We start from the raw sequence: 23,316 nt of genomic DNA on the forward strand, positions 1-23,316 counted from the left end.
CCGAAACCTGTATGGGTCTGCTCATCTAAATGATAGTTTATGCCAGCTTGTACCTAGCGCTCAATGGAAAAATCAATAAGGGACTTTTTCGCATATTAAGGTGACTTCATCATCATTGCCTTGTAAACACATAAGCTATAAGTTGTTGCAACTCGCTAATTATTAAATATAGCTAAGATAAAACTGACCAATTGCTATAAAATTATGAAATGGTTCTATGATGCTGTCCAATGATTGTACGACAGCTTAGTATGTTACCACCCTTCTTTTGGGTATATAAGGCGATGTTACGCTCCAATAAAATTAGAGTTTTAATCTGAGAACTATCCTGTGTTCTTGTTGGAAATTCTCTACGAGCTCGTTATCATCCTGAATTTGGCTCCTCTCCAATATACTGCCTGGTCCCCCTTGAGGACAAACCTAATGAACCTATCACTACTTATGAGTGCTATTAGTAATAATACATTTAGAAGTGGTAGACATTGTAGTGCAATATAAGTATTATTTTCATTAATGCCCTTCGAGGATGTTTGCTAACAGTATAACATTCCCAAGGGCGAGTTCCCCAATTATAAGAAAATAGAATCATTTGCATATTAAAAAGCTATCTACTGACAGCACAAACTTGCCGAAATTCATCCAATTTCTGAAAACAGGAAACAAACACAAAAGTGGAATCTCAATAGTATATAGGGCAGTGATGGCAAACCTTTTAGACACCAAGTGCCCAAACTACAACCAAAACCCACATATTTTTTGCAAAGTGCCAATGCAACAATTTAAGCAGTAACTTATAAAAGCACCTGAGGACACCAATACAGTAGAAAGAAGGAAAAGAAGTTTCGGAATATCATTTTAGCTTCCTTCCAGGGTCATGGGCTGTCCGGGACTGCAAGAGGCCTTGAGTCCTGTCTTGCGAACTCTGCTCGGGTGACGGCGCGGGTGCCCATAGAGAGGGCTCTAAGTGCCACATCCGGCACCCGTGCCATAGGTTCGCCACTACCGATATAGGGATATGATTACCACCAGTCATTTAAATAACAAATTAACCTACGTGCTAAAGTGGGAATTGGATATAGGGAAGACCATTCCATTCAAAGTTATCCCTCCCCATTAAATGAAGTACTAAAGAGTTTAAATTGTCTTAATCACAGTGAATGCTTTTATAAGATTATATCAAGGTGGTATTTGTCCCCTAACAGGTTGGCTAAGATTCATGATAATTTTTGTAACCTATGTTGGAGAGAGTGTGGAGAACCAGCAGACTTTTACCACCTATTATGGAGTTGTCCACTCATTTGTGGTATGCACTCTCGTGATAGGGATGTAATATTACCACTATACAAGGCATTGGTTCGGCCTCACCTGGAATATGCCGTCCAGTTCTGGGCACCGGTCCATAAAAAGGATGCCCTGGAGCTGGAGAGGGTTCAACGTAGAGCCACAAAAATGATGAGGGGTATGGAGGGTCTCAGTTATGAGGAAAGATTAAAACAACTAGATTTATTTAGTCTGGAAAAGAGACGACTACGAGGGGACATGATTAATTTATATAAATATATGAATGGTCCATACAAAAAATATGGTGGTAAGCTGTTTCAGATTAAATCAAATCAAAAGACGAGGGGGCACTGTCTCCGTCTGGAGAAAACAAGGTTTAATCACCAGAGGCGACAGGGCTTCTTTACTATGAGAACTGTCAATCTGTGGAATAGCCTGCCTCAGGCGCTGGTCACAGCAGGGACAGCAGAGAGCTTCAAGAATGGTCTAGATGCCTTTTTACACCTAAATAACATTGATGGTTATGTTATATAGAATTGTTTCCCCAAAATCTCATCCTCATCCAATCCTTTCCCTAGTTTAACTTTATGGACAATTGTCTTTTTTCAACCGTATAAACTATGATACTAAGATTAGGGAGTTTGGGCGGCAGTCTGTTTGAAGGACTTTGTAAGAAGAAATTACCAACTTCTCCAGTGCTGATCCTACTTAATATCCTGGGAAAAAATATTTTAGTAGATAAGGAACACAGAGGGCTGTATTCGACAGCCTGTATGGAAATTCAAGGAAATGGAAAAGCGTACCCATAACTTTGATTGAAAACGTTATTCTGGAGATGAATACATTGAAAGACTGTGAACTGTATATGTGCAATGGTGATGTAATAAGTAAAAAGAGGTCATTAAAAGGCTGGGACCTTTGGTCCAGACATCCGTAATGAGCTAATTTCAATGTTGGAGGAACACTTTTTCTTTTTATGTCAGATTTTAATTGCAATTTAACCGTATTGATTGACTTCTTTTTTTGATTGGATTCTTTTTTTCTGTATTCTTTTTGTAAGCTTTGTAAAAAAAAAATAATAATAATAAAACAAAAGTATCCATTTTATAATTGTTATTACCATCATAATAAATTATTATCATTTTAATGGTCCTGTTGTTTTAATATTATTATAAATAGTGGTAGCATTATTATAGCATAATATTCTCACTATATTTTTATTAATAATATAATTAGTGGTAAAACTATCGACAGTATTTCTAGAAGAAGCAAAAACAGTAGTACTATTAATAAAATCATTAAGTGCTGTGGGCATTATAACTGTCCATAAGTGCTAGAAGTAGTAAGATTTTTGTAAGAAGTAGCAGTACGAATATTACTTTGCCTTACGATTTTGTTATTACAGGCAGTCCCTGGGTTACGTACAGGATAGTTCAATAGGTTTGTTCTTAAGTTGAATTTGTATGTAAGTTGGAACTGTATACTTTATTATTGTAACCGCAGTGTAATTTTTTTTGGTCTCTGTGACAATTGGATTTTAAAAATGTTGGATTATCATAAGAACCAGGATTAACAATAAAGCTTCATTACAGACACCTGTGATAACTGTTAACACCTGAGCATTGTGGCCTAAGGATAAAGTACAGTAAATTACCAACATCCAGAGGTCCGTTTGTAACTAGGGGTCATCTGTAAGTCGGGTGCTGTTAAGTAGGGGACCGCCTGTATTATTATTACTATTATGAATAATAAACACTATGATAATCTTATATTTTTGTAAAAAAAAAATTGAAAAAGTGATATTTTTGTTATTAGTTTTTATAATTTTGTTGGTTATTTTATTAGTTTGGTTTATCTTTATTACTATTATTTGAATGATTATTTTTGGCCATTAAAGTGGTAGTTGTAGAAATTATATTATTATTTTTATTTTATTTTTTAATGTTATTATATTCTGCTCAGTAATTATTCCACCTTTATCTTTATAAATCAAATAATTTATCTAGTAAAATGTCTTGGAGCTTCATATACTAAGCACAATACATTTCTATCAATCTCTGTAGTTACAGACTTCTCATTACTTGTATTGATTTCCTTGTACAGGCAGTCCCCGGGTTACATACAAGATAGGGTCTGCAGGTTTGTTCTTAAGTTGAGTTTGTATGTAAGTCGGAACTGTATATTTTATCATTGTAATCCCAGCCAGAACTTTTTTGGTCTCTGTGACAATTGGATTTTAAAAATGTTGGGTTGTCATAAGAATCAGTATTAACACTAAAGCTTCATTACAGACACCTGTGATAACTGTTACAGCTGTTTATTGTAGCCTAGGACTAAAGTACAAAAAATTACCAATATCCAGAGGTCCGTTTGTAACTATGGGTCGTATGTAAGTCGAGTGTTCTTAAGTAGGGGACCGCCTGTAATGTTATCTCCTTCAGCCGGTCTTTACGTAACCTAACATAAGGTAAACGTGCCGACTTTAGTGAGATGGACCAGCCATGTTGAGTCTGTGTGGGGGTCTCCTAATGTTTCTTATATTAGAGCTGGAGTAAGCTGAATGTCTACGTGCCGATCCTATGATCTGAAATGTATCCAAAATTTGATTTACTGAAGAGCTGGACTTGGAATCTTTCCCAGATTATTAATACAAAGAATAAAAGATAAAAGAAAAACCTTTCAAATGTAAATCAGATCTCCATGTCTTACCTGTATTGCTGGCAAATGTTACAAGAAACACAAGTCCAGCTACGAGACAAAGTTTTACGATCCTCATGTTGTCTCGTACACTCGTCCTTCAATCACTATCAAGTATAACTCTCCACAGACAATGGCCACATATCTGCTGTAGAGCTCTACTGACCTGAGGTGCACAGCAGGGGGTTATATGTCAGGGTGTGTAGGACAGGTGACAACCCATGATTGTCATTGCGTAGAGTTGACACCCTATGAAACCTATCTAGCAATTGTTCTTTCCGCTATTTATACAATTACTTCTAGAAGATTAGACCTTCGTTGTGTTCGGGTCCTGTGACACATCACAAAAACATGAACTTTCAATAAATGTTTTGAAATCACTGGAATATTATGTGCAGCTCTGAGGCAGATGTCTCAGGTATGCCAAAGACTGATGAATGAAGGACGGGGAGTGGCTGCATCACTAACAGAAGAAAACCCTGAGATAAAAGGATGTTGTATTTACATAAGGTGCAGTTTGACGAATATTGTACGTAAAATCAGGACTATTGTGTCGTTTTATTTTCTCCTTTCAGAAGCGTCTTCAAACATTGTTGGTGGTTTGACCACTAGGACTATCAAAATTTGTAGAACAGAGAGACCATGACCCACCATCTAATATACACCCATCTTATGCAGCCCATCAGTCTACAGCAGGGGTCCCCAAACTACGGCCCGCGGGCCACTTGCGGCCCGCGGACCGTTTCTATGCGGCCCCCGGCAGCCAGGCAGGGGCTTCCGTCCGTCCGGACAGGAAGCTCCTGCCCGTCACAGTATAGTGCTCGATGCGGCCGGAAACGGCCGCTCGAGCACTATTATTGCAGGTGGAGCGATGTGGCCGGAAAACCACCCCGGCGCACATCGCTCTTTGAACCTGCATGCGCGCACGCGGCCGCGCACCTTTTCCTGTCCGGCAGCCGCAAGAAGAAAGACGCGGGAGCCAGAGGTGAGTATAGGATTTTTACATTTTTTTTAAGCAGCAGTAAAAACATTGTGCCAGCGGGGGGCCCTAATATATGAAATAATTCATGATGGGAGCATCATATAAAATAACTAATGGTGGGGGGGACATATAAAATAACTAATGGTGAGGACAAATAAAAAAAAATAATAACTAATGGTGGTGGGACATATAAAATAACTAATGGTGGGGGCAAATAAAAAAAATAATAACTAATGGTGGGGGGCATATAAAATAACTAATGGTGGGGGCAAATAAAAAAAATAATAACTAATGGTGGGGGGCATATAAAATAACTAATGGTGGGGGGGACATATAAAATAACTAATGGTGGGGGGCATATAAAATAACTAATGGTGGGGGGGGGGCATATAAAATAACTAATGGTGGGGGGCATATAAAATAACTAATGGTGGAGGGGCAGCATAGGAAATAATTAATGATGGGGGTATAGGTAATAATTAATTATGAGGGACAGTCTAGTAATTAATAGGGGGGCAGCATATTCAATAATTAATGGAGAGGGGTCCCAGTATATTTAATAATTAATTAATGAATTGGGCCAATATATAAAATAGTTCACAAGGGGGTGCATTATATTAAATAATTAATTGGGGGGGGCAGTGTATTACAGATGCGGTCACATGTACTGCTATTTATCCGGCCCTCCAACGGTCTGAGAGGGACAATGAACGGCCCCCTATGTAAAAAGTTTGGGGACCCCTGGTCTACAGTGTTGATCCAGAAGACAAACACTTCCATGAGGCAAAATCAACTACAGGCGGTCCCCTACTTAAGAACACTCGACTTACATGCGACCCCTAGTTACAAACGGACCACTGGATATTGGTAACTTACTGTACTTTAGTCCTAGGCTACAATAATCAGCTATAACAGTTATCACAGGTGTCTGAAATGAAGCTTTATTGTTAATCCTGGTTCTAATGACAACCCAACATTTTTAAAATCCAATTGTCACAGAGACCAAAAAAGTTCTGGCTGGGATTACAATGATAAAATATACAGTTCCGACTTACATACAAATTCAACTTAAGAACAAACCTACAGACCCTATCTTATATGTAACCCGGGGACTGCCTGTACTGTAAAGATTCATTTCCTTTATGATATGTAATCCAAGAAACCAGTTAACGCAATGGGTTGTCCATGATGCGTGGACCATCCAGGTCAAGACAAATCCCCCATAAACATTAGATGAAAATAATTTTAATTCACCAACTTCAGCAGGTTTAGTGACTCATCTTATGTGTATGGGTTGCTCTGCACTCATACATGCACATGAGGGAGTCCCGAAAGACGTCTGGAGGTCAAATTGCATTGAGATGAGAGGCTAAACAGGCTGTGGGTAAAATGGTCTCCGAACGTTGAGTGGCGTTGCTTCATCGTAAAAGGATAATCATAACAAAATTAGGCATTAGTACAATTTATTGAAAATAATCAACGTGTATCAACATCGGTTATAAAGGACCTTATTTACTAACGGTCGTGCTACTCACTTTCATCGTTTTCAGGATTGGCGCAGCCTTTACAGGTATTTAACCGGTGTCTGTGCTGGGATTGTGTTGGCGCAGCTGCGCTGGCTGTCATATGACAGAAATCGGGAGGTGGACAATCCGACTAATTCGAAATGAGCACGGGATTAACTTTCAAATTGTGTCGTAAGATCAAGCACTTACACGTCCCAGGAAGAAGAAGGCGAAATCTGGCGGACCGGAGTGGGGAAGCGACACATGCAGGATATCGGGCGCACAATCTTAGTGAATCACGGCACAGTGCATTATCGTCGGACAACTCTGTAAACTCCAAGGAATGGTAGTAAATGTGCCCCAATGTCTTCTTAAGGACAATTAACCTTGAGAAGAACCAGTGTAATGGAGCCTGGAGAGTTGATCTTCATCAAGGAGATTGATATTCTGAATGTTGTTGTTGGACAGTTTTTTGACAAATGTATAATCTCCGAGGGATTATAGTTTTTTTTGCACTAAATGGGACAATTTATTGAATGTTGTTTGTATTAAATCATAGGTAAATGGCAGTAAACATAATTAAATGATTAGTAGGAATAACTCTGTTGGCCGTGGTATAAGATGAAGCATTAACCGATATATGAACACAGTAGATCGGGGTTAATTAAATCCGGCAATAACAGACGATCGGCTTCTCTGCTTTACCTCGACAGTCGCACACCCCATGTTGTGGCGTAATGTTTGTCTCACATCCTTCCTTCGCTCCCTATAATCATCTGCTCACACACGTCACCTGCATCTCAATAACATCTCAAGAATCTGCCCTTTTCTAACTTAGAAAAACCTTAGCTATAACCTTTATCAAAATACTTAAACTTATCCTTCTCATCGGCAAATCTCTTCTCAATGCCGCACCTCCCTGCATTCTCGCTGTCTTCTCCATCTATCAACCTACCACTGTTCTCCGTCAATCATCAAACAATAGATACTTACCTCAATTGTAATCCCTACTCCCTTTTCTAAGACTTTTCTCAAACCAGTTCCAGTTCTCTGGAATGTGCTACCCTAGGCAATCAGGTTATTGTCCTACATACCGAAGGTCAAAAGTACCCTTAAAATATACATTTTAGGTAAAGTGTATTCCAAATCGATTTCTTCTACATATCCCCTCATATCTGATCCCCCTCGTTCTTTACTAGGCTCATACTTTTGATTGTAAGTTCCTTTTCAGAGACCAGAGCCTCTTAGTAAATAACCACTAAGTCTTAGCCATCATGAATTCCCCCCACTGTGTGTAAATGTTATGTGAGCCCGGTGTGGCAGGAGTGAGCGGTGTGGGCATTGATTGGCAGCTTTATTGAGTAGAGAGTTGCATTCCTTGTCAGACCACGGAGTGACATCCACTTTCTCTTAACCCCTTAACACTGCAGCTCATTTACGGTTTTGCGAGGGTCCCATTTTGTGCGGGACAAGCTGAATTTTTAATTGATATCATTCTGAAGACTTTATGGCCTTATGATCCCTTTTTCTAATTATTTTATGTGCAGTAGAATGATTCAGAAGTTTTTCCTTTTTGTTATGGGGTTCACTGCTGGGAATAGACGTTTTTATATTTTGATAGATTGGGCATTTTTGGACGTGATGATAACTAAAAAGTTTAGTTTATTCTTATGTATATACTAAGGAGGGGGGGGGGGGATACTTTGGGATTTTAGAGTTTTTATTAAAACCTTATCTCCGCTCCTGTTTTTCACATTAACGACCAGGTAAATTTTCAGCTTTTTCTTTCAATGCCTTCTACAATCTATAACTTTTTAAAATTTTTCTATACCTTTAGTTGTACGAGGTGTTGTTTTTCGAGGATGAAATGTAATTTTTATTAGCATAATTTTGGGTTTCATATTTTCACGGGTGCCACTGCGATCCATCTCTCGGATCAGGCAGACTTCTCCCAGAAACCCCCGCCAGATCTTAGTGCTCCAAGCCTATAAGAAAGCTGTTCCCTGTGCCTTGTGCTAGTTATTGGATTTCCCGTTGTGACCCCAGAGCTTTGACACATATCTCACATAAATGAACTTTTATTAACCCTTTCTGTAAATTATAATTAAAAAAAGGATGCAAATCGGGCATTGTTTTTTTTTTTACCCCTGCATGGAACCTAAATAACATAAAACCTTTTTCCCCTGGAACAGTACACATACAGCGATGCCAATTTTATAGGATTTTTTTAATGACCTTTATTTGCATAATGAATTCCTTTTAGTAGAAAAAAAACTCTTTCCAAGCGCCAGCATTTTTAAAATTTCAAATGTCAATGTGGCTGTCCAAAGGCTATTTTTTTTTTTTTTTTGCATAAAAACCTGTAGATTGTATTTGTACACACTTATGGGTCCATAAAGTTTTTTTGTGTGATGGATGATTAGGAAATGTCAATGTTTGGGCATCGATTTTGGGCATTGTTAAACAAACTAAAAAATTAAAAACCCACACATCTTCCACCTTTTATCTCCTGCACCCATGCCACGTAGCATATTACGGTACTTCTCACTCAGGGGCAAAAAAAAACAAAAAAACCCCCCAAATTATCGTACAGGACAAATACTACTATTTTCTATCCTGGGTTGGTATGGGGGTGTTAGTATAAAATGTGTTTTTAATTTTTTATTTCTAAGGAGCGGGCAATTTTTTCTAGTTTTGTTTTTAGACTGGTTTTATGCTTTTTGTTGCATAAAACTTTTTATTTTTACTCATGGGCAGGGGCACTGGCAGGAGGTCACTTGCTTTCTTGCATAATGATTTAGTGCAGTGCATTATACTGTCTTTTAGGCCATCAGAAGGTTATCACAGTCAGCCCTGAGGTCCTTCAGTGGACCCCGGGCTGCTGTGTGACATCATCGGGACCCTGGGATTGCGGCTGCAGGGTGCTGAAGAGTGACAGAGAGCTCACTACCTCTGCACCTGCTTAGACATGGCAGTCCATGTTTGGCTGTGGTGTCTAACTGGTTAAACACCTGGGATCGGAGCTTTCCTGACCCCTGGTGTTATTGCAGGTTATAACACAGCCCTGCCCTGGTGTCAGCAGGATGCTAGGTCCTGTAATCTTCATTAAGGCGTTGCATCAGAAGAAGTAGCTTAAGGTGTTAAAAACCCCTTTTTGTAGTATTTGCAGTCTAATCAATTATAAAATACAATTTAATACTGCTCAAGGGCTTACAGCATAGATGATGGCACCCAAACAGTTGCAGCCATGACAGCTGGGAGCCTATAAGAACTGTCATAGCTGTCATTCAGCAAACTCCATTACAGTCTACTGGAGGCAGACTGTAATAGAGACACATCTGTATATTACTATATTTCAGTATATATTATAAGGGATCAGACCCCCTATGGTTAAAGCAACATTGGGGACCTGAATTCATTTAAACATTTTTAACTGACTTTTTGATTGACCTATTGCCTGACTGTGTGTTCTGGTAGAGAGCGGACTGTGCATGGAATGCAGAACATTACAGACTGGAAGGGATCGGAGCTATTGTCCATGGACAGTACAAGCTTCACAGCAGACCTGATTATCGCTTTGCTATTTTTATCTGGGATTTTCATCTAAATATGTCATGTATGTGAGTGAGTCATGGAGAATCCTGGAGTAGCCACATATCAGGTTGTATCCCGTCAGGCTTCTTTGCAGGAGAACTATGACAGATGTGTCCTCCTATACTGTTTCTTAAGACAGAAGTTGTTCTACTTTCCCTATTATACTGTATGTGTCCTTTCACTTCTCTCAAGATAGATGTGTCCTTTATTACCTTTTCTTAAAACAAATGTGTCCTCTTTCCTCTTGTAACAGGACTGATGATTTCTCACTTACCTTCTCTTAAGAAAGATGTATCATCCTTTGTCTTCTCTGGGAACAGTTGTCTCCTCCTTTATGATCTTTTAGGACAGTTGTTTCCACCACCTTCTGTTGGGACACATGTCCTCCAATACTTTCTCATGTGTCAGTTGTGTTCTCCTTCATGTTCTCTAAGGTCACTTGTCCTCCAAGGACACTTTTCCTCCCTCACCTTCTCTTAGAACACATGTCCTCCAATACTTTCTCATGTGTCAGTTGTGTTCTCCTTCATGTTCTCTAAGGACACTTGTCCTCCCTCACTTTCTCTTAGAACAAGTGTCCTCTATCACTTTATCTTCAGACAGCTATGTTCTCCTTCATCTTCTCTTACGACAGATGTGTCCTCCTTCACCTTCTCTTAAGACAGTTGTGTCCTCCTTCACCTTCCCTCAGAACAGATGTGTCTTTCTTCACCATCTCTCAGGACAGTTCTTCCCTCCTTGATCTTCTCTTAGGATATATGTGTATTCCCTCACCACCTATCAGAACAGTTGTGCTCTCCTTCATATTCACTTAGGACAGATGTGTCCTTCTTTACATTCTCTTAGGAGAGATTTGACCTCATTCATCTTCTCTCAGGACAGATGTGTCCTCCTTCATGTTCTCTCAGGACAGATGTGTCCTCCATCTTCTCTCAGGACAGATGTGTCCTCCTTCATGTTCTCTCAGGACAGATGTGTCCTCCTTCATGTTCTCTCAGGACAGATGTGTCCTCCTTCATGTTCTCTCGGGACAGATGTGTCCTCCTTCATGTTCTCTCAGGACAGATGTGTCCTCCTTCATGTTCTCTCAGGACAGATGTGTCCTCCTTCATGTTCTCTCAGGACAGATGTGTCCTCCTTCATGTTCTCTCAGGACAGATGTGTGCTCCTTCATGTTCTCTCAGGACAGATGTGTCCTCCTTCATGTTCTCTCAGGACAGATGTGTGCTCCTTCATGTTCTCTCAGGACAGATGTGTCCTCCTTCATGTTCTCTCAGGACAGATGTGTGCTCCTTCATGTTCTCTCAGGACAGATGTGTCCTCCTTCATGTTCTCTCGGGACAGATATGTCCTCCTTCATGTTCTCTCAGGGCAGATGTGCCCTCCATCTTCTCTCAGGACAGATGTGTGCTCCTTCACCTTGCCTTAGAACAAATGTGTCCTACCTTCCTGGACACGTCTAAGGTATGTGTAGCACAAGATCAGCAGATTGTCAAGATAAAAAGTTCTGTAATATTGTGTATCACCATGTGATAAATAGTGTATATGTGTCTACATGTGGCCACCCAGTGGATGTAAGTAGGGTTGTCATCTGGCCAGGAAACCTCTGGACTGTATTGCTTAATACTGTTACAATAAGTAACACAGACCCTAGAGCAGACAATACAGCGCACAAACAGGATCATAATAATGATCAAAATTGTCTGAACCCAAGCAGCAGGTAATTGTGAATAACTGGCTGCACACAGGGGCTCTGGTATACCCCAGCCAGACAGTTATTCACAGCATTTTTGGGTGCCTAAGGTCAAAAAAATATAAATATTATAATACCTCCCCCTATGTAGAAGAATATAATTACTATAATACTGCCCCGTATGTACAAGAATATAACTACTATAATACTGCCCCCTATGTACAAGAATATAACTACTATAATACTGCCCCCTATGAACAAGAATATTACTATAATACTGCCCCCAATGTAGAAGAATATAACTACTATAATACTGCCCCCTATGTACAAGAATATAATTACTATAATACTGCCCCCTATGTACAGGAATATAACTACTATAATACTGCCCCCTATGTACAAGAATATAACTACTATAATACTGCCCCTATGTACAAGAATATAACTACTATAATACTGCCCTATATGTACAAGAATATAACTACTATAATACTACCCCCTATGTACAAGAATATAACTACTATAATACTGCCTCCTATGTACAAGAATATAACTACTATAATACTGCCCCCTATGTACAAGAATATAACTACTATAATATTGCCCCCTATGTACAGGAATATAACTACTATAATACTGCCTCCTATGTACAAGAATATAACTACTATAATACTGCCCCTTATGTACAAGAATATAACTACTATAATACTGCCCCCTATGTACAAGAATATAACTACTATAATACTGCCCCCTATGTACAAGAATATAACTACTATAATACTGCCCCCTATGTACAAGAATATAGCTTCTATTGTACTGTCCCCTATGTACAAGAATATAACTACTATAATACTGCCCCCTATGTACAAGAATATAACTACTATAATACTGCCCCTATGTACAAGAATATAACTACTATAATACTGCCCCTATGTACAAGAATATAACTACTATAATACTGCCCCCTATGTACAAGACTATAACTACTAGAATACTACCTCCTTTGTACAGTAATATAACTACTATAATACTGCCCCCTATGTACAGGAATAGGAATATAACTACTATAATACTGCCCCTAGGTACAAGAATATAACTACTATAATACTGCCCCCTATGTACAATAATATAACTACTATAATACTGCCCCCTATGTACAGGAATATAACTACTATAATACTGCCCCCAATGTACAAGAATATAACTACTATAATACTGCCCCCTATGGACAAGAATATAACTACTATAATACTGCCCCCTATATACAAGAATATAACTCAGAATACTGCCCCCACCAGGTCTTGTCTCTCTTCACACTCAGGTAGCACCCCTCAATGTCTGCTATCCCTTCTCACAAAGTAATGCCCCCCCCCCCCCCGGGTCTAGTCCCCCCTGTCCCCAGTTAGTTCCCCCCTCTCCAGGTTAGTTCCCCCCTCCTCAAAGGTCTAGTCTTACCCTGCCCTCAGGTTTAGTCCCCTCCCTGCTCCCAGGTGTAGTCCCCCTTGCCCCTGGGTATAGTTCCCCCTGCCCCCGAGTGTAGTCCCCCCTGCCCCCAGATCTAGCCCCCCTCTGTCCCCGGCTAACCCCCTTTTCCCCAGCCCTCTGCTAGTCTCAAATTAGCCCCCATGCCCTCAGCTAGGCCACTCCTGCCCCTAGCTAGTCCCCATTGCAACCAACTATCCCGTCCGCCCTCATCCTCAGCTAGACCATTCCTGCACCCGACTAGTCCCCCTTGCCCTCAGCTACTCCCCCCTCCCCACAGCTAGTTCCCCTGCCCTCAGTTAGTCCCCTCTGCCTCCAGCTAGTGCCCCCTGCCGCCAGCTAGTTCCCCGTCCCCCAGCATGTCACCCCCTCCCATCCTCAGCTAGTTCCCACTGTCCCCAGGTATAGTCCACCCTACCCCCAGCTAGTCCCCACTACCTCCCTTGCCCTCAGGTCTAGTTCCCCCCGCCCCCTATAGTTCCCTTTCCCCAGGTCTAGTGCCCTGTCCTTATTGTCAGCAGTTCCCGGGCTGCTACTTAGAGGAGAAGCCGGGGATCACGTGATGATGACATCATCACAGGTCCTTGAGCTGCCGGCAGTGCAGGGAAGGTCCTGTGCTCCTCTGCACCATCTCATCAATCATCAGTAGTTCTATCCTCGGGCTGTAGTCACAGGCATCACCTCAGGCGTCTGCATGTCACCTTGTCTTCCCTCTCCCTGCAGGGATCATGTGATGGTGACACGGAGGATACAGGACTGGCTGCACAGTGCAAAGGATTTACTAGCAGTCTTATAGGGCGTGAAGGTTTAGTGGAAAATCAACGTGAAAAAACAAATTGAATCCGCCTTCTAGTCATATAATCTCTGATAGAACCAGCAAATAAAACATAAAGCAATGAGAAACAGGACAAGTAAACTGAATTATTTTTCATAAGTCTGTAGTAAACAAAAATCTTTGCAGATCCTCCTGCTCTATAACATGCTGTCTGTAGATAGAACACTATGTACAATCTGCTCGGCTCTCCCTGCTCTATAACATGCTACCTGTAGATAGAACACTATGTACAATCTGCTCAGCTCCTCCTGCTCTATAACATGCTACCTGTAGATAGAACACTATGTACAATCTGCTCAGCTCCTCCTGCTCTATAACATGCTGCCTGTAGATAGGACACTATGTATATTCTGCTCAGCTCCTCCTGCTTTATAACATGCTGCCTGTAGATAGGACACAATGTACAATCGTCTCCGCTCCTCCTGCTCTATAACATGCTGCCTGCAGATATAACACTATGAACAATCTGCTCAGCTCCCCCTGCTCTATAACATGCTGCCTGCAGATAGGACACAATGTACAATCGTCTCAGCTCCTAAGGGCTCTATAACATGCTGCCTGTAGATAGGACACTTTATACAATCTGCACAGCTCCCCCTGCTCTATAACATGCTGCACGCAGATAGGACACTATGTATAATCCGCTCAGCTCCTCCTGCTTAATAACATGCTGCCTGTAGATAAGACAGTATGTATAATCTGCACAGCTCCTCCTGCTCTATAACATGCTGCCTGTAGATAGGGCACTGTGTACAATCTGCTCAGCTCCTCCTGCTATATAACGTTACCTGCAGATAGGACACTATGTACAATCTGCTCAGTGCCTCCTGCCCTATAACTTGCTTCCTGCAGATAGGACACTATTTACAACCCTCTGAGCTCCCCCTGCTCAATAACATGCTGCCTAAAGATAGAACAATACGTACAATCTGCTTATCTCCTCCTGCTCTATAACATGCTGCCTGCAGATAGGACACTATGTACAATCTGTCACACACTGATACTTTAGTAATATTGGTCCCACTAAATGTATCTATGTTTCTAAGTGTTGGAAAACTTTTGCTTTTGTTTTCTTGCCTCCTTCCATCTCATTATGATAAAGAACACATTTGCGCGAAGAGACGATTGACGTCCAAAAAAGCCGCTATGACAAATCTTCTCCCCAGTAATGTACATAGAAGCTGGTGAGTTAGTAAACATGAGCTAAAAATAATCCTCCGCTGAGTTCAGTGCTATGAGACATGTGGTATGTCCTACCCGTATCCACAACCAACCATAACAATGAGACCGGCAAACATTGTGCAGGACGTGTCACCACCACAGCAGTGACCCATCCAGGGGTCACTACTTGTCCGCTTGACCCGATTCCGTCACATCTTATCCCCAACCTCCCCCTGTGATCATTCCAGCTCTTACTCATCTCTTTAACCTTTCACTATCCACTTGTCTGTCACACCCATCCCAAAGAAGTGATCTCTGGACCCATCTACTCGTCCTAACACTCTACTTCCATCTGGAACTATCCTCCTACCTATCCTCCAGCTCGCTCTTTGGCAAACTTCAATGAGTTTCCGACCCAATCGCTCCACTTCGACTGCCCTGACCAAGTCTCTAATGACCTAATGACCTAATGTCCAAGGCAAAACATCACTGCTCTGCTCTCCTCCTCCTTGACCTGTCATCTGCCTTTCACACTGTTGACCCTTCTCTCCTGCTGCAGACTCTATGGTCTCTTGGTATCAGGGGCATAACTAAAGCGATAGCAGCCATAGCAGCCGCTATGGGGCCCACAGTGTCAGGGGCCCCGTCATCCGACCTGACACTAAAGAATGAAGAATGTGCACCATTATATACATATTATGCTGCACATTGTGGTAAACATATTGTTTATGGGTGTGTATGTGTATATGGGGTGTAAGCTGTATGTCTGTATATGGCACTGTATGTGTGCATGTGTGTATATGTGATGTGTATATGCTCTATATGTGTGTAACAGTGTATAAATGTGCATGTATGAGTGATGATCTGTATGTTTATGTATATAGGAATGTAATATATGTATATTTTTAAGCCGACATGGGGTCCCCTTCAGGAGTCTGCTATGGGGCTCTGCCTCTCCTAGTTACACTACTGCTTACTATCACTGACCTGTCCCTCTTCTGGATCTCCTCATACCTTTCCAACCACACGTTCAGTGTATATCACTTTCACACCACCTCTTCACCTCACCCCAAAGAAATCATAGCTCCTGCTACTTTTTCCACAATTGAAAATAAAAATTGTATCATTTTTTTTCTACATTTCATCAGAAATGCATTGGTCACAGCCTCCCAGAGTAATAAAAAAATTTCAGCAGCCTTCCCTCACTACTCACTAATAAAATGCCCAGCAGCATCCCCTTCAAAATTAAATGCCCAGTAACATCCCCTCAAAAATGTAATGTCCAGCAGCATCCCCTCACTAATGTAATGCCCAGCAGCCTCCCCCAGCAATTTAATGCCCAGCAGCCTCCCCTAGCAATTTAATGCCCAGCAGCCTCCTCCAGGAATTTAATGTCTAGCAGCCTCCCTCAATAATGATATGCCCCATGCAGCCTCCCCCAGTAATTAAATGACCCATGCAGCCTCCCCCACTAATGAAATGATCACGCAGCCTCCCACAATAATGAAATGCCCCATCCAGCCTCCCCCAAAAAAAATGTCCCAAGTAGCCACCATAATGAAATGCCCTGTAGCAGAGCTCCTAATAATGAAATACTCTGTTGCAACCCTTCAGTAATGAAATGCCCAATGTACCCCCCCCCCCCAGTAATGGAATGCCCCATGCAGCCTCCCCAGTGTTAAAATGCCCCATGCAGCCTCCCCAATAAAGAAGCCCAAGCAGCCCCATAATGAAATGCCCTGCAGCAGGCCCCCTACTAATGAAATGCCAATGTAGCCCCCTATTTATGAAATGCTTAATGTAGCCTCCCTAATAATGAAATGCCCTGCAGCCCCTCATTGTAAAAAAAAATAAACATGCATACTCACTTTCCGGTGCTCCACACGCCTCCTCTTCCGTCTCCCCCTCAGATGTAACAGAGACATGTCCATATGCTCTGCCTGCGACCGCACACTATGAGGCTGTGGTAAAACTGCTGCTGACATCATAGTGTGCGACAGATTACGTGTCTCTGTCCCCTGTGTTACCAGTGAAGAAAAGAAGAAAGAGGAGCTGTGCAGTGCATCAGGGAGCATTGGAAGGTGAGTATGTGCATTTATTTTTTATACACTTGTCTATAAGCCGATTTGGGGTTTTTCAGCACATCTTTCGTATATACGGTAACAATAAAAGCTTTATTGCCTGATTGGACAAGAAAATAAAGTGCTGCATACAAGAATCATCTGTGACAGACAATTTCCTTGCAGCGCCCCCGCAGTATAGACAAAGTATGAGACTGTGCCCATTCAAATGAAAGGGCTGCAGAGAAGTAAAGATCCTCCAGTAAGAGAGACACGCTTTGTAACCATCGTTCAGAGAGCAGAAGCAGAGTGACCATGAAGGGGGAGTTAGTGACCATGAAGGAGGAGTAAATGATCATGAAGTTGGAGTTAGTGATCATGAAGCTAGGGCAATTGATCACAAAGACGGAATTAGAAATCATAAAGGTGGGGTCAGTGATCATGAAGGGGGAGTTAGTGACCATGAAGGGGAAGTTAGTGACCATGAAGGGGGAGTTAGTAACCATGAAGGGGGAGTTAGTAACCATGAAGGGGGAGTTAGTAACCATGAAGGGGGAGTTAGTGACCATGAAGGTGGAGTTAGTGACCATGATGGGGGAGTTAGTGACCATGAAGGGGGAGTTAGTGACCATGAAGGTGGAGTTAGTGATCATGAAGGGGGAGTTAGTAGCCATGAAGGGGGAGTTAGTAACCATGAAGGGGGAGTTGGTGACAATGAAGGTGGAGTTAGTGACCATGAAGGGGGAGTTAGTGACCATGAAGGTGGAGTTAGTGACCATGAAGGGGGAGTTAGTGACCATGAAGGGGGAGTTAGTGACCATGAAGGTGGAGTTAGTGACCATGAAGGGGGAGTTAGTGACCATGAAGGGGGAGTTAGTGACCATGAAGGGGGAGTTAGTGACCATGAAGGGGGAGTTAGTGACCATGAAGGGGGAGTTAGTAACCATGAAGGGGGAGTTAGTAACCATGAAGGGGGAGTTAGTGACCATGAAGGTGGAGTTAGTGACCATGAAGGGGGAGTTAGTGACCATGAAGGGGGAGTTAGTGAACATGAAGGGGGAGTTAGTAACCATGAAGGGGGAGTTAGTAACCATGAAGGTGGAGTTAGTGACCACGAAGGGGGAGTTAGTGACCATGGAGGTGGAGTTAGTGATCATGGAGGTGGAGTTAGGGATCATAAAGGTGAGTTTGGTCATCATGAAGCTAGGGCTATTGATCATGAGGACGGAGTAAAAAATCATAAAGGTGGGGTTAGTGATCATGAAGATGGGGTTAGTGATCCTGAAGGCAGAGTTAACGATCATAAAGTTGGGGTTGGTGACCTTGTAGATGGGTTTCTGTCCATGTAGCTGGGGTTAGCATCTATGGAGGTGAAGTTAGTCAATAACTTGGAAAAATATGCTGAATTAAGAGTAAAGGGTGTTCTTTATTCTATAACAAATTTGCACGGCAATATTCAATACTCCATATTCAATAATCAATACAGTATATTAGTTTTATAAAACTGTAGCATGTATAAATAAATAATTCAATCTTTTTTAAAGTGCATACAAAAAGTTTCCAAAAGCTATTCTTTTATGTCTTTCTGAGGTTTTTTTTTTTTTTTGAGAAATGGCGCCACTGTTGGACACACGTTGTGTCTGGTATTGCAACTGTGAATTGTGCTGAGTTGTCATACCATATGTAGCCAAGGTGGTGCTGTTACCTGAAGAAATATTTGTGGGCAGACCCTTGTAGCATCCACATGGAGCTTTTTAATGTGTACAACTTTTAGCATCAAGGGTCAGGAATTTTTGTGTAATCAATATCCGATCATTGAGCATTGACATCATAGATCAGGGTGAAAGAACAACAGTGCTAGTGATTGTAAGCTCACTAGTGGTAGTAGAAGAAATTGTTGTGTTGGGGTCTTCCCACCACCATCAACTCCCTCCATAAATCGCTTGGTCTTCCTGATATAAATGAGTTAGGTGGGGTGGAAAACCTAGATATTGATGGGACAGTCTTAAAAAGGTCTACGTTTGGAACAAAGATAACAAGACAATTCTAAATCTGTCGTGGTTGGTCCTTCAAGGAACGTTTTATCCTCAACAATGATTCAACTTTCTGGACTTTCATTGAAAATTCCAAAGATATCAGCCTAAAGCGTAAGGGAGCATAGACGTAAATTATTATAAAGCAAGTGCAAATTTTAAAAATATATAATGTTCATCTCAAAGCCCTCGTAGATGCAAAATGTGGTCTACTTGGGTCTCTCTCTCCACACTATGGCCTTGAACAGAGGTCATCACTTATCGTTGGCCTCGGAGGTCCACATTCTGGGTCTGGTGTTGGTTCTGCGCAGTTCCAGCATCCATAGTGTGTATTGTAGGCTGGATAGGTACAGGGTTGGGGTCTGTACGATCTACAGCATGGCATACGCATACGGGCAAAAATCTGTATAATGGAGATACATGCATTAACAAAATTGTTAAAAATGGTGTGATCAACGGCTCATTTTATACATTTTATATTGTATGTCAATTCTGTCCCCTCTTCTAATGCTAAACAACTCCTTTTAATAGGCTAAATGGGACATACCCCTACATCTACTTCCTAAACTGGAATGGGTCAAGTTTATCTGAAGATAATGAAACACACAGGAAAAGTTTGAAAATGAGGACAACCTCTGTCTAACCATCTCTATGACCACCCACATGGGACCTTCTTCTTGAACCATCATGGCAGAGGGGATCTATCAGAGTGATCTCCTAACACATGGTCAGTCATTCTATGAAAATAAGATCTTTTTTATTTTCATGAAGGACTTGGAAAAAGTTTGCTTTGGTCCTTTCTTTTTGAATAATTATAATTTTTGTTTTATAAAGAAGATTTATGATATAATATGAAATGGAAACCTCACGTTCTAGCTACTAGATGGCTTCATTACTAGGAGGTGATGCCATCTGGAGGCTGATAATAAAAGTGACTTCAAAAGAACTCTGATTACAAATCCATTATAGGAAACCTACCTTCCGAAATCTCCCACTCAACGTAGGTTCTAATTAATCTACTAAACCCTAATCTATCTTTAGCTAACCCTATAACCCTTATGCTAAGCTATATTATATAGCTAAAATGAAATTTTACAGAGGGGCCACTGGGGCATGGAGTAGTCTCTCTGGGTAGCGGGAGCTAAGGCTACTGCGCCCCCCAATAGCCCTTGCTCCCTTCCTTCCTGCACATCCTCGTGCTCCCGCTAATGCTCCCACTGTCCCGCTTCATCGGAGTTCTGTGCATGCGCGGTATCCCCGGTCTCAGGTCCAATGGAGCATTAGCAGGAGCCAAGGACGCACAGGTAGACAGGGATTGCAGAGGCTACTGCAATTCCTTCTCCAGTGGCGTAACCAGGAGAAGCAGGGCCCCATAGCAGGCTTCTGCAGGGCCCCATAGCAGGCTTCTGAAGGCCCCACCCCCTTCTCACTTAAGAAATATACATATTTGTATACTCAGACATGCAAGTTACAAGTCACACATTTATAGACACATATAGAGCATATATACATCACATATGTGTTATATACATGTTATGCTGTACATGCCGTAATGTGTAGCATAATATGTATATAATGGTGCACATTCTCCACTCTTTAGTATGTCAGGTAGGATGGCAGGGCCCTCTGCTACTGCGGGCCCCATAGTGGCTGCTATGGCTGCTACCACTGTAGTTAAGCCCCTTTCCTTCTCACTCCTGTTACAAAACATTACATAGCATTATATAATATACCAGCTCAATGTTACATAGAATATCCAACCAGAAGTTTATTAATACGGCATAAAATAACAGATTTGTAGCAACCAAACACATAAATATAGTATTTTAGAAACTACATGTACGATAAAACAAGTACTTACCCCATAAAGCATTGCTGCTAGAAAGGCGAAACCAATTACGGAGGCCAGGGCAATTAGGATGATGCCCCAGTATGGCACTGTAATTAAGAATAATCCATATCATGAAGATGACAGTAATTAACATTCTCCCATAAGATGAGAAATAATCATCTCATAAATCACTGGGTGTCATGTAATTCTTCAAATACTGATAAAAAGATAAAATTTCAGCTCTGCAGCCACTAAGAATCTTTGATGGTAACTTTCATACCATAATCTCTGGGTGTAATATTCTGCTTTGTACAGCTACCATAGGGCCAATGTATGTCTCAAGCTCTATATCACCTACACATATACAACCTACACTTCAATTACCTGTATGTTTGTCTGTATGACAACCATTTTATAACTGGGATATTTAAAAGACATGCCCCAGCTCACATTGTTGGATGCCATATAGATAAACCTGTGGCAGACAACAGTTAAAAAGTGATGTAAAAAACGACTAAAATTACTTCTCATACCACAAAAAACAAGTCCTTACTGAGCTCTGTCTATAGAGAAATATGCCGGAATCATACTACTGATTATGGTAATGTACGTTTTATACAGTAAGGTGCGTTGAGAAAATGTAAAAATGATCAATCTAATATATTTTTTAACCCTTTTACCACCACAAAAATTTGTAAGTAACTGACAACTACCCCTTAAAAACACCAGCCCTGTAACAGTTACAGTGATAAAAAAAATAACATATATAAAATAGAACATATATAAAAAATAAACATCCTGTCTTGAAGGACAAAATTTGTCCTTAAGGTTTTAACCAAGTCAAAAAACCTTGTAACCTACACATATACCAGGAATTATATTAAAGAAGACCTGTCACCAGAATTTTATCCCTCACACCAGTAATATTGGCTGATAAAAGGTTAAATGGCCTCCCCCTATAACTACTAGTGGTTTTTGATATGCAAATGAGTTTAGATGTGTCAAATTCTGAAAATAACAGTCATGTTTGCTCCAGACTGCCAGTAAACCACACCTCCTAACTGTGATTGACAGCTCAGTTTCTCTTTATATCTTGGCCCTTTCAGACAGGAAGTCACCTTTCTGTCCACTTCCTGTCTTTGTCAGAATGCTGTCCTTCCCACTGCATGGTAAATTTAATAGTGTACACTGTGTGGAAAACTACAGATATTGTCCCCATTTCATACACCCAGTGATGGGCGGGGCCAAGTGGTGGAGGACGGAGAAACACAGAGAGCCAACATAGACAGAGAAAGTTTGGGGAATGATTTTTACGGGTGGGAGGAGACAGATTTAAGCTGGAACAAATGCACTGAACTTTTCATCAAAGGCAAAGTGCTGGGAGAAGTAAGGACTATTGTGAATGTTCCTCGCCTCCCTTTACGTGTAGAACCTCTTATCCCAAATCCTAAATAAGTTATTTTTCAGAAAGTACATTATATTAGCTGAAGCAAAAATATTCAGTACCTTCACCTGATCTGGATTACCACTAATGTCTATTAGTACTGATCCCCCTACTGATGGCTTTAGCAGCAGCCATTAAACACCTACAGGTGATGGGAACTGGCGTTCAATGGATACTACTTGTTAAAGTTCTCAAGGAGGCATAAACAAAATATAAACATACTTCATCTGAAAAATAATGTACTTACAATCTTTATCTTCTTGTTCATTAGCTGCAACATTGCCTGGAAGAACAAGGGTAGGTCCTGTATTTAAAATACCACCAACATCAGCGTTTCTTGTGGTACTTGTAGTAGCAGCTGTTTCAGTTACTGTAGATGTTGTCGTTGTTGTATCACTTGGAAGAACCATAGTGGAACCTGATCCTGTAAGCCCACTAACATTTGAGTCTCTGGTAGTGACAGCTGTATTAGATGTAGTGCTAGTTGATACAGCTGCTATCATAGTGGTTGATGCAGTAGTTATAGGAGCTGGGGTTGTAGTAGTGGCAGTAGATGTTTCTGTTGTAAAATCTGGAAGAACAATGGTGGGCCCAATCCCTGTCAGTCCGCCCACATTAGAATTTCCTGTGGTAGTTTCGGTTTTAGTGGTTGTTGTAAGCTCCGTTTTGGTTGATGATGTAGTAGTTGGAAAAGGTTCAGTAGTGCTCTGTATAGTGG

The 23,316-nt window shown here is 41.2% G+C and overlaps 1 protein-coding gene and 1 long non-coding RNA gene across 2 annotated transcripts in view; both read right to left on the bottom strand.

The window, feature by feature from the left end:
- The window catches only part of LOC140076424 (uncharacterized), a 108,985-nt gene extending 104,928 nt beyond the window's left edge, over nt 1-4,057 (bottom strand). Inside the window, exon 1 of the mRNA XM_072122954.1 lies at nt 3,991-4,057. Coding sequence (XP_071979055.1) covers nt 3,991-4,057 — 67 coding nt within the window. The remainder of the gene's footprint in view (nt 1-3,990) is intronic.
- A 15,116-nt stretch (nt 4,058-19,173) lies between these two features.
- Nucleotides 19,174-22,979, bottom strand: LOC140077324 (uncharacterized). Its single transcript, XR_011849758.1, has 3 exons — nt 22,846-22,979; nt 21,185-21,261; nt 19,174-19,726 (listed from the first exon to the last, which is right to left on the bottom strand). It is a non-coding gene; the product is annotated as an uncharacterized lncRNA (long non-coding RNA).
- Nucleotides 22,980-23,316: the final 337 nt, after the last annotated feature.

Source organism: Engystomops pustulosus, chromosome 9 (assembly GCF_040894005.1).
Source record: "Engystomops pustulosus chromosome 9, aEngPut4.maternal, whole genome shotgun sequence".
Classification (NCBI taxonomy): Eukaryota; Metazoa; Chordata; class Amphibia; order Anura; family Leptodactylidae; genus Engystomops; species Engystomops pustulosus.